Source organism: Danio rerio, chromosome 10 (genome assembly GCF_052040795.2).
Source record: "Danio rerio strain M-AB ecotype USA chromosome 10, GRCz13ab, whole genome shotgun sequence".
NCBI classification, from domain to species: domain Eukaryota; kingdom Metazoa; phylum Chordata; class Actinopteri; order Cypriniformes; family Danionidae; genus Danio; species Danio rerio.
The window spans coordinates 36,292,121-36,310,000 of record NC_141030.1 but is presented as its reverse complement, the minus strand read 5'-3'; the positions used below and the strand labels follow the sequence as shown (position 1 = coordinate 36,310,000).

General features: G+C 36.7%; 2 protein-coding genes across 6 annotated transcripts in view; one reads left to right on the top strand and one right to left on the bottom strand.

Annotated features, from left to right (window-relative positions):
- Positions 1-11,012, bottom strand: part of map6a (microtubule-associated protein 6a) — a 44,790-nt gene extending 33,778 nt beyond the window's left edge. For all 3 annotated transcript variants that reach the window (XM_087271018.1, XM_087271019.1, XM_087271020.1), the window contains exon 1: positions 10,056-11,012. In XM_087271018.1, coding sequence (XP_087127144.1) covers positions 10,056-10,741 — 686 coding nt within the window. In that variant the 5' untranslated portion in view covers positions 10,742-11,012. The remainder of the gene's footprint in view (positions 1-10,055) is intronic.
- Positions 1-17,880, top strand: part of mogat2 (monoacylglycerol O-acyltransferase 2) — an 83,096-nt gene that overhangs the window by 45,031 nt on the left and 20,185 nt on the right. The window contains 2 exon segments of one of the 3 annotated variants that reach the window (NR_137172.2): positions 4,299-4,352; positions 4,490-4,683. Coding sequence is in view for 1 of the 2 variants with exons in the window: in NM_001326700.1 (NP_001313629.1) it covers positions 13,488-13,680 (193 nt within the window). In the remaining variant the exon portion in view is untranslated. 3 annotated transcript variants of the gene reach the window in all.

The window sequence follows — 17,880 nt, the reverse complement described above, 5'->3', positions numbered from 1 at the left end:
ATAGGGCTACGTTTTCAGATTGAGCCTATGTCAGATATTTCAATTAACAAACAAGTTAGTTGTTGCTAACGGTAAGTAAGAGAAAGTTTCTATTCATTCATTCATTCGGTTTTTTTTTCGGCTTAGTCCTTTCATTAGTCTGGGGTTGCCACTATGGAATGAATCGCCAACTTATCCAACACGTTTTTACGCAGCAGATGCCCTTCCAGCCACAACCCATCACTGGGAAACATTCATTCACACTCATTCACACACATACACTACAGACAATTTAGCTTACCCAATTCACCTATACCGCATGTCTTTGGACTTGTGGGGTAAACCGGAGCACCCGTAGGAAACCCAGGCAAATGCTGGGAGAACATGCAAACTCCACACAGAAATGCCAACTGACCCAGCCGAGGCTCGAACCAGCGACCTTCTTGCAGTGAGGCGACAACTCTACCTACTGCGCCACCACATCGCCCACTTTCTATTCAATGCATACATAATTTAGGATGTGTTAGTTTCATCAATGAACTAATACACATCACTTGATGAATTGTACTTTGTGAAACATGCACTGAGAACCGAGCAGTAATATTACAGTGTTTTGATTTAGCTTCTCGGTTCTCTCCCTGCTGAGAGCACAGGGGAGTGAAGAGAAAGAACTGAAAGTTGTTACGTAAGACAAACGAAGCCCGGTCAGAAAGCTTGAAACAGCAGTACAAAGGAGCCAGAAGTCCAAGGCCACAGGCAGCAAACACTCACAGGACAAACGTGAAAGAACGAGAGGGAGGAGAGAGAGTTTGCACAGCATAAGAAAAAGACAGACAGAGAATGAGAAAAGCATAAAGACAGAGAGAGAGAGAGAGAGAGAGAGAGAGAGAGAGAGAGAAGTTGTTACGCACATACAATAGGACTGCAAACAATGAGCTTACTGTGCTTATTGTAAACCAGTGCTTGGTACCAGCTGTCAAATCATTCATTTGATAAATGGCATCAACACTTTTACAATTCAGTGTGTTGGTAGAAAAACACATTATTTATTTAAATGAGCTCACATTTAATCAACTGTTGTCTTCAAATGTCATCAGTTCACGGTGCCCTCTACTAATATTGGCGCCCTTGGTAAATATGATCACAGATGTCTGTTTAAAGGGGTCCTATTATGCTCTTTTACAAAATGTTGATCCAATCAGAGTATCATCTCCCATTCCCTTTAAGAGCCAGTTGGGTCGTGCCATGGTGCATTTGCTATGGTGGACTTTTAGTAGAAAAACTGAACACTTCACTTGCGAGAAAACTGTTTAACAGAGCATCTGCAGCGCGAGGATAAAGAATGAGCCTCCTCCATTCGACCTCTTTACTTTCTCTTTACTTTTACGCTTTACTTTACTCCTTTACTTTCATGAAGTAAGGAAGCAGTGGAAACTCACTCCGCTGAAGACATCTATTAGTCTACATATTTAATGTTGTTTGTTAAGTGCAAAGATTTGTTTCAAAACTATTTCTAAATTCAGTTCTAATTTACTGCAAACAAATAAATAAACAATAATAACAAAGTGTGGTCAAAAAACTGAGTTATATCTAAACACACATCCTATTCTTATGCCCCATATAGTGATGCATACTTCTCATAACGCGAGAGATCTAATTTTGTACCATTTTAATCATTTAATTTTTTTCATATGTAAAGATATGTGTGTATTGCTGTACATCCTGTGTATATTAAGCACAGTGTAAGCGTTAACTAACGCGCTTCACTGGACTTTAGACCAGCTTTCAATTGGTCAATGGCGCAGTCAATTTCAGTTCCTCAAAATAGCAACATGCCAACAATGCACCTCAACACACCTCCTTTTTAGACCGGCACACTCATAAGTCCACAAAGTGGCGCAAATGGATTTGCTATTTAAACAACGTGGTGCAAAACATGAAAATTAGTGTTGCTCTGGTCTCAAAATAGCAACAAATCGTGATGTACACGTCTTGCACCTTATTGTGCAGGGTGTATGATAACTTTCTGCATTTAATAAAGGCCTTCCTTATAAAAAACAAAATGTGTTGTGATTGGTTTGCTGTCCCAATGCATTGTGATTGGAGAACAGCTTAGAGCAAGATTACTACTCAAAGATCAAATTTTGGGTTGCAGATATTTGAATGCATACAGTATATGTAGTAGCAAATCAAAACATTTATGGCTGATGTCTATGGAAATGGCAAGGATTATCATTTTACACATCTGATAAACAGTTTGTAACCATGATTCTGGATAACTCTGTATACATCTGTTTTCCCGTTTTGACCATTGCCTGCCTGACTAATCTCGCAAATAAACTGCACCTGGATCCTCAACTCCGTTGTCCAGCACCCTTGTGTGACACTGACTAACATTCATAAAGTGAAAAGGCATAATAGGAGTCCTTTAATCATTCCTATATGTTTCTAAACATTACCCTAAATATTAAATTCCTAAATATTAACCAAAAAATGTTTAAAATTTTTTTTTATTATTAAATACTAAGCAAATATATTTTTAAATTCATACAGTCAGAATTATTAGCCCCCCTGTTTATTTTTTTTCCCCAATTTCTGTCTAACACAATTTCTGTCTTTTCAACACATTTCCAAACATAATAGTTTTAATAACTAATTTCTAAAAACTGATTTATTTTATCTTTGCCATAATGACAGTAAATAATATTTTACTACATATTTCATGACACCTCTATACAGCTTAAAGTGACATTTAAAGGCTTAACTATGTTAATTAAGTTAACTAGGCAGGTTAGGGTAATTAGGCAAGTTATTGTATAACGATGGTTTGTTCTGTAGATTATCGCAAAAAAAAAAAAAAAATAGCTCAAAGGGGCTAATAATTTTGACCTTAAAATGGTGTTTAAAAAATTAAAAACAGCTTTTTATTCTAGCCGAAATAAAAAAAATAAGACTTTCTCTAGAAGAAAAAACATTATCAGACACACTGTAAAAATGTCCTTGCTCTGTTAAAAATAATTTGGGAAATATTTTTAAAAGAAAAAAAATTCAAAGGGGGGCTAATAATTCTGGTTTCAACTGTATGTGCATCATTTTTTGCACCACTATGAATTAATAATTGTTATTAAATATTTTTGAAGTATATTTCCATTGAAATGTTCCTATTTTAGTACACAGTAGTATAAATATAAAGTAACGTACTGTACTGTAGGTCAAAATCACTCATTCATCTCAGTGGGTATGATAAAAAGCATAGCAGTGTGTTTAATGTGTGTATAGTGTGTTTATACTTTAGAATTGGTCTATGTTGAATCGTATTTAATGCATGTTTGATTTCTCTGTTGTGTTTTAGATTATAAATTATTATAAATAAAATGTATTATTATTAGCAGTGATTTGAATCGTAAGGATGTTGAGCCTCACAAAATGGGAACCGGCTTTAAGAAAATAGCAGAAGCACTGAAAACCATTAAGAGCAATCATTAAGAAATTCCAGTCAACTGTAAGTGTCAGTCAGGAAGAGAGCCCATGTCTGTCTGTTAGGATGACAGTTCGAGTGGGCAAGCAAATCTCCAAAAATCTCAGCTTTAGAATTAGAGATTTTAGTTGGATCTTGTGTTTATCGAAGCTATAATCCTTCATCACAAAAAACTGATTGAAATGGTTACAAGAAAAAGCCTCGACTATCACACAAAAACAAACTCAAGCATTATCCGTTTGTTGGCAAAATTTTGAGAAAAATGAATAAACAATGAAGCCTTCTTAGCTTATATTTATCAAGAGTGCCAATATTATGGGAGGGTACTGTATGTGAGGTTGGTACCTCTTCTTCTCCCCAGGCATTGAGCTTTTGTGAACAGCCTTGTCACTATGGTGATATTCTGCCACTAGAGAATTGTGTGCTGAGGCGCCAGAGCAGTGCATTATGGGTAGAGTAACATGTTGTTTAACACAAGCATGTAAAGCAGTTTTTTTTTTACCCTGATCCAAAAACAACATCCTCCTGATTGTTTTGATGTATCTAGACCTGTCAGAGGACAACATATTGCATTGAAAATAAAAGTTTCAAATGATTTACTAAATTATTTTAAGGTAAGTGGTTGCAAATACTTTTTATGGGCTGAATTTAAACAAATTAATGAACATTACTTTTAATTTGTTTGTTTAAATTCAGCCTGTATAAATTATTTGTAACCTCTTACCTTAAATAATTAAGTAAATCCAATTAATAATTATTTTTCAGTGTGTTGTGCCTGATGATCAGCTGGATGTGCAATTGCTCATTTTTGACTTCCATTTCTTTCTTTTCCTGGAAACAGACTTCCTCTCGAATGGGACCAGATCAATAGGTTTCCTCCAGCATCTTTTTTACTGTACGTACAGCATGACATATTCCTCCTGACATTCACTTTGGACTTGGAATGAATCTCAATAAGATTAGTGGTGTAATTCTGCCCTGTAAGGCAAAACTCCCTCTCATTTCTCTCTCTCTCTTTGCTGCTTCTTATCGATTCTAGTGCTTGAATGGTTACAGTGCCTTCAATTACAGCAGCACTAAACTTAAAAAGGGAGGAAAGACATAACAGTATGTTAATTCAATGCGTTACACTGTACATTCTGTATTGCACGCATTATATTGTGCCAATCAAGCTGTCATCACATGAGAAATTGCGAAAAGAATACAAAAAAATCTAATATTTGTTACTGTTTGCAGTTATTTTGTCCTTTAAACTCATGTTGAACGATATTGGAAAGATATGGCAAGGTGATATATATGTTTTTTTGTTATATACATTTACCGGCCACTTTATTAGGTACACCTGTCTAACTGCTCATTAATGCAAATTTCTAATCAGCCAATCACATAGCAGAACTCGATGCATTTAGGCATGTAGACATGGTCAAGATGATCTGCTGCAGTTCAAACCGGGCATTGAAAGGTGATTTAAATGACATTAAATGTGGCATGGTTGTTGGTGCCAGAAGAGCTGGTCTGAGTGTTTCAGAAACTGCTGATCTACTGGGATTTTCTTGCACAACCATCTCTAGGGTTTACAGAGAATGGTCTGAAAAAGAGAAAATATCCAGTGTGCGGCAGTTGTTTGGGTGCAAATGCCTTGTTGATGCCAGAGGCATAAGTTTTAATAGCACAATAATTGTTAGTTTTAATAGCACAATTCAACACTTTTCTGGGAAGTCTAACAGTATTGAGGTACAGAAATTGAATAATCACAATGCAAAAAATGCTTTTCTTACTTAGTTTGGTCTCGTTTCTAGTCCAAATATCGAAACATTCTTAAATCAAGTAAAAATATTGCTTTGCTTTCAGCTTCAGAAGAAATATTTAGGAGTCAAAATTAAGAGTTTTTTTCCTCAAAACATGTAAAATAAGGAAATTACCCCGAAAGTGCTGAAACGATAGAGTGTGCAGCTCTAGATCACATTGTGAAATTCATTATATAATTATCTTCCTTTTCAATAAAAAATGTTATTTTTGTGCGTGATTGTGATTGTGTTTGTGTGTGTTGGCTTTAGTAGGTTTAATGTTGACAATGTTCTTTTATTTCAATTAGTAGCATTAGTTTTCATCCAATTATTATATTTTATTTTATTCTTAATCTTATCCTAAACTATTTTAATATGAATACTTTGAATTAGATTTTATAGATCTCATTTATTTTGTTATTAATACATTGGAAACATTACCGTTTTTAAACCTTTCCGCTTTTTAAACTACACAGATTTTCTGCACAGATATACCCCAAAGATAGAAACTGCAGACCAAAACATATTGATCTGAGAGAGAGAGAGAGAGAGAACGAACGAACGAAGGAAGGAAGCAGCTTTTTCTCCACTGCATCCTGATAAGACACACCTGTGATTCCTCCAGCTCTAAATAAAACACCACCAAATGCTTTTTACAGTAAGAAGATCATTTTTTAAATATTATTTTTTCATCAGCTTGTCATACAGCTTAAACCCAGTCACTGCCTTTGAGCTTGACAAGTCAAAAGGCAAAACCAAGGACTAAACATGAGATTAAGTCAAACTAATCCTGCATTTTAAACGTTTTACATGTTGCAGAAAGCTGAAATGATGATGACTATGCATTTTATTCTTGTTTTTTATCAAAATGCTCCATAGTGCTTGAAAAGAATTTAAGGTAGGGCTTCTTGATGTTGCAAAAATCTGACATTGAGATATATTGTTCTGCTGCGATATATATGAGCAATATCACACGAGGAGCAGTGCAATATGGCTGTATGTCGGCACTGGTGGGAGGCCATATACAACCATATCGCACTGTTATGAGTGTGATATTGTGTTTATACTACAGTTTAAAGACATAAGTATATAAAAAGGAAAATCAAACAGGCAGAGTCTAAAATTCTTTTGTAAGAGAATCTACTTACTTCAGCCATTCCTTCACATCTGCAGCTGGTAGGAACAGCAGAAGCTGTTACTTAATCACCAACATCACTTTTTGAATGATTTTCTAGCGTAATGTCAAATGTGATGACAAAACAGGAGATATTGACCACATTTTAAGATTATAAAGCTGAACAGCATGAAATGCCATTAGTCTACAGAGATTTCCCAGTATTTCTTGGGATTTCACAATAATAAACCCTGATAAAGCAATGAAAAGCAAAAGCTACGAGAGTACTATGGCATAAATAGAGCGCTACAACATACAAAAGAGCGAGATCGACACTTATCTGTTTTGTAATTATTTGTTCAGCTCTAGTTTGAAACTAATGCTTAGAAAATGCAGTTTTTTTCCCCTAAGGACTTATTATGCGGTCTCTATCGCCATCTTGTGGTAAAACGTCAACCCTCTTTGCTCTGCTATGACAGGCTGATAGCTGCCGAAGCGCTTTATCTCCGAAATTATAAACATTTGAATTAAAATAGGCATTATCCTTATAAAAAAACTACATAGCTGCAATCTAAACAACTACATTCTTGACTAAAAAGCCTCAAAAGTACATTATGTTGTCCAACAGCTGCAATATTTGTCAAACAGTGGTGAGTTTACTGATCTGCTGTCACTCTATGGCAGAGTAACACACAATGTGAGGAGGCTGTATGAGTTCTGATATTGGAGAATATCCCAATCAGCCAGTCAGATTGGAGAACCAGACAGAACTGTTGTATAAATTGTCATATGAACATAATTTCACCAGGTGATTTGAATAGCTCTATTTGGAAAGATTTTATCAATTTAGATAAACCGAGATCAAGTCTGGGATGATCAAGTGCATCTGCATAAAATATAATAAACTACAAGCATATATAAATACAGCAGAGCAAAAATAAAAGTTAAATAAACAGTGCTTTTTCTGCGGAGTATAACAGTATTCAAGTACAGAAATGAAATCAAGCACAAAATAACATGGCCATCATATATATATTCATACATTTTTCTTTGGCTCAGTCCTTTTATTTATCAGGGGTCGCCACAGTGGAATGAACCACCAACTTTAAAGCATATGTTTTACATAGCGAATGTCTTTAAACTGTGGGGGAAACCGGAGCGCTCGGAGGAAACCCACAGGGAGAACATGCAAACTCCACACAAAAATGGCAACTGACCCAGCCGGGGCTCAAATCAGCAACCTTCTTGCTGTGAGGCCATTGTGCTAACCACTGAGCCACCATGTCGCCTTGTATAAATACATTCATTCATTCATTTTCTTTTCGGCTTTGTCCCTTCATTAATCTGGGATCGCCACAGCAGAATGAACCACCAACTTATCAGCATATGTTAATTCAAGGTGAATGTAATGAGGTAATTTTAACACCATATACTGTGTATATTTTCAAGAAGATTCATCCAAAGTAACTGCAAAATAAATTTTTCATAACTCCACAGTAAAAATAAATAAATAAATCTTGCCTTCAGCTGAACAATTAAGTGATTTGCAAGCACACATGACCGAGTGGGCAAATTAATTGCTACATCTCAATTAAACACAAATACTCCACAATGACGAAGACAGACTTTTGAATAGAGATCCATTAGCCAAATCTGAAAATAGGGAGAACATTTTTCCGTTGATTGATGGAGAACTGAATAGAAAACAAGCACATCAGAGCACCATACAAACTTCAGCTCCATCTGTTTTACACAAAAACAAGCAAATAAACTCAAACAGAAAAGCAGTGTTTTATATGAGAGCTGAAAAAACTCATTTTTAGGGCCCTAAAAAAGGACTATTTCACAAACCTGCCAATTTCACAGCACTTTCCACAGCAGATGGTTTATCTGGAGTTGGGACTATAAATGCATTTGACCAAAGCTACGCATTTGTTATCAGTAACCACTTTTATGACTTGCAACACTAATAAAAACAAAACATCTGAAATCTTGCGACTGCTGAGCACTAATAAGTCTCACACCCGTTTTGCCCTCACTTTGCCCTAAAACTCACTCTGAAAAAAAGTAAGTGATTTCCAAAAACAGCTTCTGCTCCAGTGCTCTCTCCAGCCCCCTGCATGTCCCGCCATCTGTAGGTGTTTGTGCAGCAGTATATGCAAGATTTAACCCACAGCTGACCTGCTTTATACAGCCTTTTCCACTCCAATATACACTCGCAAATTGGTACTTGATATTTTTTTTCATGCAGCGGATGCCCTTCCAGCCGCAACCCAGTACTGGGAAACACCAATACACACTCATTCACACAAAATACACTACTGCCAATTTAGTTTATTCAATTCACCTATAGTGTATATCTTTGGACTGTGAGGGAAACCGGAGCACCCGGAGGAAACCCATGCAAACATGGGGAGAACATGCCAAATCTACACAGAAATGCCAATTGCCCCAGCTCGAGACTCGAACCAGCTACCTTCTTGCTGTGAGGTGACAGAGCTAACCACTGAGCCACCGTGCCGCATGATATTTTTTTAATACCGAGTTATACCGAGTAACGACCCTAACATTAACCCCCATCAAATGATTACTCTTATAGTTTCATCAAGACAGGTGTCATTGAGCAATTTTGGAAACAGCGATCACTAACTGTATTTTAAAATGAAAAAGAAAAAAATAGAACTAATTTAAATAATTACAGATAATAGGGTTTAGTTTTTATTAATACTATAACTATTGTTATTGATGCCTGTAATTAAATTATAATATATTTTATGTAATATGTTTTTATTTCTGTTACTGTAAATATTTAAAAATTAGTGATCCCAGTTACTGCAATTATCATTATTATTATTATTATTATCATAAATGCTACTACTAATAATAATTCATTCATGCATTAATTGTCTTTTCGGCTTAGTCCCTTTATTAATCAGGGGTCACCACAGTGGATTGAACCACCAATGAATGAATGTAACATATTTTATTACTGTAAATATTCAATATAGAGTGATCCCAGTTTCTGCAACTATAGTTATTATTATTACTGTTTTTATTTTAAATGCTACTGCTACTATTACTACTAATAATAATACTTCTAATACAAAATACATAATAATAGTAAATTGCTGAATTAATAATAATAATAGCCAAATGTTTATTGCACCAGATAACCTTTTTTTTTGTTTACAGATAGCAAATATATAATATCTAATAAATATTTGTCCAATAAAACATTACAACAACAAAAATCCATCAGTTCTTAACATTATCTGCTAATTATTGCTATGAACATTTTATGTTTAAAAATCACACTAGAAGCATTAGCAACTATTCTAAAAGAATCAAAATGATTGTCAATGAGAAATTATTATTATATTATTAATAAATTCCATACTTTTTATACAGCTTGGCATACGTATAAAATAATTTAAAATAATAATGATGTGACTTCTTAACATTTCATTATCATACAGTACCATTCAAGGGCTAAATTACAATCAAACTTCCATGGTTGTGGGAGTTCTAGTTGCTAAAATGATTGAAGAATAGGAATTTAAAGTAAGATAAAAAGCTAACAAATGGTTTTAGCTTATTTCAAATAAGTTTAATTCATTGAGATCTCCCTGACATGTCCCGGACCCCAATTAAGAACCAGCTACTGTACAATATTACATTAATTCTCATGCAGCCATACCTGTAGGAGCTTCCAGAGGAGACTTCTCGTTTGATCTGCCGATTAAGGGCATCCACAGCCGCCCTTCCTTTCCCCTCCACAGCGCTGGCATCCCTATCCAACTTCACCCCTGCGTTGTTTTCAGAAACCACTGCCACTTTCTTCACCTGCCTCTTTTTCCTTTCACTGGACAGAATCTCCTTCTCTGGCACCTTATCAGCAATCTCACTCTTCTCCACGCCACTGTCCATCATCATCTCCGGGCTGCTGTGTTTGCCCGCTGAGATGCTTGGAGAGGGTTTGGGTATCCATGGGTGATCTCCCTTCTTTGGGATAGGCCAGGGCTTGTAGTCCTTCTGATACTGGGTCTCGGTGTTAAAGGGGATCTCAGGGCCGTGGTACTCGTTCTTGGGCTTGCAGCTGGGCTCCGGACGAACTTTCCAGTGTTTAAAGTCCTGGCGCATCACAGAGCCGAAGGAGTGCTCGTCGTGGCCGGCATGAGGTGCTCTGGTCACCGGCTCGTGATCATGATGAAGCGGCTGTGTTTCAATCGCGATCTTCTGCACGGGCTGCTGCAGGTGGAGATGCTGCATTTCGGACACGTCTGAGTATTTGGTGAAAACCAACGGCACCGCAATGTCGGCCTTGTCCAGCTGGCTCCAGAACCGAGCCATGCAGCAGGCTCTGGAGATACAGGGCCAAGCCATGGTGGTTTTGCCGACGTCTTACCTTTACTTATTCCAACCTCGTCCCTTCCCAGAAGCCGTTTTATATTCAGTTTGTAGGACTAAGCGCGCTCGCGAGCCGAGAAATACAAGATGTCCGATTCGCACGGTTTTTTTCCTCTCAAAACGATGCTATCAAAGATGACGGGACACAAATCCACCGTATAGGAGGCATTACGGGGTTTGGGGTGTTTTGTTAGCCAGGGAAATGTTCTGGTTTAGCTCCTCTTGCGCTCGTTACAGCGCGAGATTTAGTGAAGATCCAGCAGCCCCTTCTGCGCGCCTCCTCCGCTCAGCATCATCCATCCAGAGGAGCTGAATCACCTGCCGCGCGCATCATCACGCAGCGTCTGCAGTGGGCGGGGCCAACACGCACGCACACACACACACACACACACACACACACACACACACACACAAACACACTCGCACTCGCACGCACACGCCTAATACAGTAGATAGAGTCCCTGTGGACAAATGATGTGAGGGAGAGATGTTCCAAAAATAGTTCAAAGCGTTGTACTCTGCATATGTATTTAAGCGTGCGTGCGCGTGTGTGTGTGGCATTGGAAAGTTTTGACTTTGTGATAAATTTTTTTGTCCCAATGGGAAAAAGGAACTCATAAATCATACAGAATTAAGTATTTTGTAAAAATTCAGTGAGAGTTGGGGTAAAAGGACAGAGCAGGCCTAGTCTACTGTATAAAAATCATTATGTCTGTATTAAGTTCCCATATAATATGAAATCCCAAGTTGTGTGTGATAATTTGATTTCAAAAGTTGGAAGTATTTGTTATTCTGAACAATGTCATTTTCTGAAGAATTTTTGAAGAGTATTTATTTATTGTCTTTGCCATGATAACCCTATGCCATACTTGTTATTTTACCAGTTTAATTAGGTTAACTGAAAGTTTGGTTATTAGGCACAGACAAACTGCTTATGGTGGCACAGTTGCTCAGCGGTTAGCACTGTTGTCTTACAGCAAGAAGGTCGCTGGTTCAAGTCCCAGCTGGACCAGTTTGCATGTTCTCCTCGTGTTCAGGTGGGTTTCCTCCGGGTGCTCCGGTTTCCCCCACAGTCCAAAGACATGCGCTATAGAGGAATTGATGAACTAAATTGGCCATTGTGTGTGTGTGTGTGTGTGTGTGTGTGTGTGTGTGTGTGTGTGTGTGTGTGTGTGTGTGTGTGTGTGTGTGTGCGAATGTGTGAGAAATACATCTGCTGCATAAAACATATGCTGGAATAGTTGATGGTTTATTTCACCGTGGCAGCTCCTGATTAAAAAAGGGACTAAGACAAAGGAAAATGAATGAATGAGTGATTATTATCCCCCCTGTTTATTTTTTTGTGTTCTGCTCTGAACACAATGGAGCTGTTTTTGTTGCCTGTGCCTTTAATGCTAGTTCTAACCACCCGCCGTTCCCAAATGCCTGTCAGAGTATTTCCATCTCTGTCAGATAAACAGCACAGTGACAGACATGAAAGAAGCAGATCTCACAAAACATTTGTGAGAAATACTACAGTAAAAACTTTCCCAATGAATGTTTGATGTACTTTTAGAATTAATGAGTCGATGAGAATGATGAGTCACACACAATGTTGTTACAAAGTTCACGCACATACACACACACACACACACACACACACAGATTTAACGTTGCACTGTTTTTGCATGCAAATGTGACAGGATACACGTTAATATTCACGTTAATATGGATATCCGTTATGTTAATGTACAAAATAAACCTGATTTAATGTCCACAAACCAGGATTGAAGCATCTTCTTTTATAATTGAATTGATATGAGGCTGGGGTGATAAAGACGGTAAAATCGTTGTAATTCATTACACACATGCACTGATTTAAAAACCTTTTAAACTTGTAAAACTCATTCTTGATCACATTTGATGATGATTAATGATCACGGTGAGCTTAACAGATCTTTTAATGCCAGTTGTTTTGTGCATGTCCTGTCTTGTTGATATGATTATATGTGTTACTATGAAGACATGTTAATATACAGCTGTCAATCAATTCGATGGGCGGGGAAACCGCACTCCTACGTCACATTCGGTCAGCCTCAAAACGGGAGGGATTTGCATCCTATTTTAACATCAGGAAATTTAAAAAAGAGACTCATTGTGTTACTATCTCAACAATATGACTGTGAACACACTATACCTACACACAGTTCTGGCCAAACAGATGATTTTCCTCATAGGTGCTCTTTAAATAATAAAACTTTTTTTTTAATTACAAGCAAAACTAAAAGAAATAAGACTTCTCCATAAGAAAAAAAATAGGAAGTACTTTGAAAAATTTTCTTTGGTCTGTTAAACTTCACATGAAATATTTGAAAACGAATATATGCCTTCAACAGCATATATTATCTGCTTAACAAATCAGTAATTTGTGGACAATCTTATTTTAATGTATTTACTATATTTAGATTTATTTTAAAAAATTGATTGTAAACGTGGCATTTCTCAATTATTCCAAAGTATCATCAGAATAAATATGACAATTTAAAATGACATCATGAGCTTGGCAGATCTCATTTACGGTATATGCAGATTTTTGCGTTCATCTTTTCATGTAAGGTCTGCTTCTGCACAGCCCTTTGCCTCTGGGGTCAAAAGTCTCAGTGGTGTAAAATCAAGTTACTCTCAGGCTATAATCCTATCAGCCGCAGTGTATGAGCAGATAAGGATAGGATCAGATCAAGACATGGTGTCAGACTTTGACCGTAGCCGCGAGCATGAGAGTGGGAAGCGCGACGCTGATCCCTCGGCCTCTCGCCGGCTCTTGTCCTCTTCTGGTTTAGACATGAAGATTGAGTTTGCTCCAGCTGATGTGCCTCTGGTTCGGAGGCTCCAGACAGCTTCCGTGCTGCAATGGGTCTTCTCATTCCTGGCTCTTGGTAAGCTCAAAGGGCTTTTATTATATATTTTAAGCTGCCCTGCAAAGCCTTTAACTGTTGACCTTGAATGGCATGCAATTAGAATATGAATTGTATGTGTTAAGTGAAATGTATCTATAAAGTGTCTTAATATTTTATATGATCTTATTTTACCAAAATTGTCAAATTGAGATACAATATGTTCTTCCAGGGAGTCCTGGCCAACGTATTTGACATAATAACAGATATAAACATATAAAACCAACACATTTGTTCTGCTTTAATTCTCATACAACAAATTTATAAGAAAAAAAAATAATTTGGAAGTTAATGGTAACACTTTAGTTCAGCCCACAATTCATGCGATTACCTACTGGCTTACTACCTGCCTATTATTAAGATAAGAACTATTCATTAGTTGCTATAAAGTATGATCAATTCTACATCCCTAATCCTACCCAAAACCTAAACCCATCTTCTACCTTACAAACTATTAATAAACTGTTAATTAGTAGTTTATTAAGCTTGTAGTGTTGGTTAACGGTTTATTAATACAGTGAATTGTGACCTAAACTATAGTATAACAAAAAATATCAAACAATTATTTCATACTTTTAAAAGAAGTCTCTTCTGTTCACCAGTACTGCTTTTTAAAAATGAAAAATCCCCCTAAAATGAGCACTTTGAGTTTTAAAAGTCAGTCATGTCACAAATCTCATGCCAAATTAGTTTCTTAAATATTATAATAAGATCACTATACTCAAAACTCGGTCTATAAAGTACCTTTTGAATGTACTTAAATTAAGGCTGTGCAATATATCAAAATACATATTTATGGCAATTGTAGTATAATAATATTCATAAATGCACTGTTTTAATATTGTAATAAATTCACAAAATTCATTTGCTTGATTACATTTGAAACATATTCTAATAGGAATGCTAATTGAAGTGTGTAGGTGAGAGCGGAGCACACAGTAACACTTCTTGATTTTGGCCAAATAATGAAGAAAGTAATGGAGTTAGAAAAACCATATTTTTTTTTTTTACCAATAACACACAAGCCTCTCCTACAAATAAGCACTGATTGTATGATCGCTAGACCTATGGTTTCTGTTTAGTATTGCCAAAAGTGCCATGCAGAAGTAAAAATTGTGTGATTTACCCCACCTGCCGGGGAGTTTGTAACAGACAGAGGGTTAGTTGTAACACATGTGTTTAAAGTCAGATTTCACACAGTGAATTTAAATTCAGTTTACTTTAAATAGTGTATGTCCTCATGACTTAACTGATTTATTTTTCTTCTACATAGCACAGCATGTTTATTTATTTATCTACTGGATAAGCACATTTAGATTTATTTGCATTATTATCGATTATTGTACAATGCATTTATGTGCATTATTAGCAATATTTTATTTTAAAAGTTCTCAACATTACACTCAAAATTCAACAGTTATTTTGTTTGTTTAATTGGTGTCCAACAGTGTGTGGCTTATTAGTCGCACTGTTGTTACAACTAACCAGGCTGTGTTGTTTTCCTCAACTGGCTAGGAACCACTGTTTTTTTGCATCTTTAAAAATGGTTTCATTTTTTAGCCTAGAAGACGGTAAACACAACAATTGAAAATTTTAAGTACATATTTTCTCAGATTTTAAAAAATAAAACGTATAGAGATAATACAAAATACATTTATTCTGCAATTATCGTTTCTGTGTCTCGGAAGCATGCTATGGTAAACCCTGAGCAAATACCTTAACTCTGTTACATTTTACCCTGCATTACTTTGGGTTACTTTTGTTTTTGCATTACTTTGTGTCCCTTATTTTGATGGTCCATTTGAGTATTCTGTTGATACTGCTGCTAAACAGACATTTAACTGATTATAAGAAACTTATAGTGCATGTCAACTTACATTAACCCCAACTCTAACCCCAACCTAACAGTCTACTTACAACCTAATGAGAATTAGTTGGCATGCAGATGCAAATGTAACTTAAATTTAACAAACCAACCATCAAAATAAAGTGACCTAAAGTTTTTACAGTGAACTTGGTAGGCATGAAATACTCTCTTAAAAGATTATTATTCCAAATGTTTGACCACCAGTGTGTCTTGCATAAAATCTTGTACTTTAATACTGTCAAAGCATTAGCTTGCAATAATCTGCAATAATGCAGCCTATAAACTGATTTGTGATTGGCTAATTGCTTCTCATGAGTTCAATGTAATAAAAGCTGAAAGTAAGAAGATAAACTCGTAAAAATGGCTCTTTCTTGAAAACAAATTACTGTATTTGGGAAAAAAAATCATTATAAATTTTATTAGTGAGTGAGTTCTGTATGAGACTGTGATCAAATCACTGAGATCAAGGTCAAAACCTTCAGGTCAAAGTCTTTGATTCAAAAGATCCTGGTTATAAATGCATTTGTTCTGATGTGTTTCTTTTATCTTGTGCATGCACTCCAAAAACCAATTAGTTACTTAAAAAAGTGATAACACGTTGCCTTAAAACCAACAAGATTATTTTACATAAAGTCAGTAAACCCACTGACTAAATTCAACTTTTATAATTATGCACATAGTGTATTCAACCCTTGTAAAGGTGCACCCCTTGAAAAAAATATTTTTGGCCCACGCTGACATTGAATAAAATACTGAACCAACTCTGATAAATAGTAATAAGCAATTAAAATAATAATGATTTCCTATGGATAAAAGGTCGACCAGGTGGTTACGATGCTTGTTAAAGGGGTAATAACTATAGGGCAACAGGTTTATTGTCTTTTTTTTAGGTAAAGCCAACCAATTGGTTTTACAGTGTAAGTCTACAGCTCAAACGTTTTGTATATACAGTACACTTTGCATGACATGAATTTTATCACTATCAGTACAGTCTTGTGTGATTTTTCTAACCACATACATTACAAGCAAGCAGCTCATACATGCAGTTTGATTTGTTTTTTTATATTAATAGTATGTATACAACTATGTATATAACTATGTATACATTTGGGGTGTCAAAATATAGTTCCTGGGGGGCCACAGGTCTGTACAGTTTACTGTAGTTCCAACTCCAAACACACTTGACACTTATTGAGTACTTGACCTATTGAACTAAACTTTGTAGGGCTGCAGCCCTCCAGGAACTGAGTTTGATCACAGATCACAAGTCACAGGTGTCAATTCCAGTTCTTGGAGGGCCGCAGCTCTGCACTGTTTAGTTTCAACCCTAATTAAACACCTGATCAAACTAATTGTGCACTTCAGATTTGTTCGAGACCTACAGGTAAGTGTGTCGGAGCAGGTTTGGAACTAAATTGTGTTGGGCTGGTGCCCTCCAGGAACTAAGTTTGACACCTCTGGTTTACATGATGACCTATGTCACAAGTCTCCAAACTACGGTGTCCTGCAATGTTTAGTTTCAATACCAATCAGACACACCTGGGCTAGCTAATCAAGCTCTTACTAGGCTTTCTAGAAACTTCCTTGCAGGTGTTTTTTTGAGGCAAGTTGGAGCTAAACTCTGCAGGACACAGGCCCTCCAGGACAGAGTTTGGACACCTCTGATCTGTACATTGTTAGTTTATGTCACAGGTGTAAATTCCAGGTCTGGAGGGCCGCAGCTCTGCACAGTTTAGTTTCAACCCAAATTAAACACACCTGATTAAACTAATTGAGTCCTTCAGACTTGTTTGAGTCCTACAAGTAGGTAGGTAAGTGTTTTGAAGCAGGGTTGGCACTAAACTGTGCAGGGCTGTGGCTCGCAGGAACTGAGTTTTACATGATGACCTAAGTCAGGGGTGTCCAAAGTTGGTCCTGGAGGGCCGGTGTCCTGCAAAGTTTAGTTTCAACCCCAATCAGACACACCTGGGCTAGCTAATCAAGCTTTCTAGAAACTTCCTTGCAGGTGTTTTGAGGCAAGTTGGAGCTAAGCGCTGCAGGACACCGGCCCTCCAAGACAGAGATTGTAAACCCCTGACCTATGTACATTATTAGTTTGTCACAGGTGTCAATTCCAGTTCCTGGAGGGCCGCAGCTCTGCACAGTTTAGATAGAGTTGGAATTAAACTGCAGAGCTGCAGCCCTCCAGGAACTAGAATTGACACCTGTGTATGTACATTGGACTGTGTCTCATAGTGAGAAAATAGCTGGAGGAACAAGAGCGGCATCCAAAATCCCATACTGTAATTTCTAAAAGATCCATTCTATGTTAATAT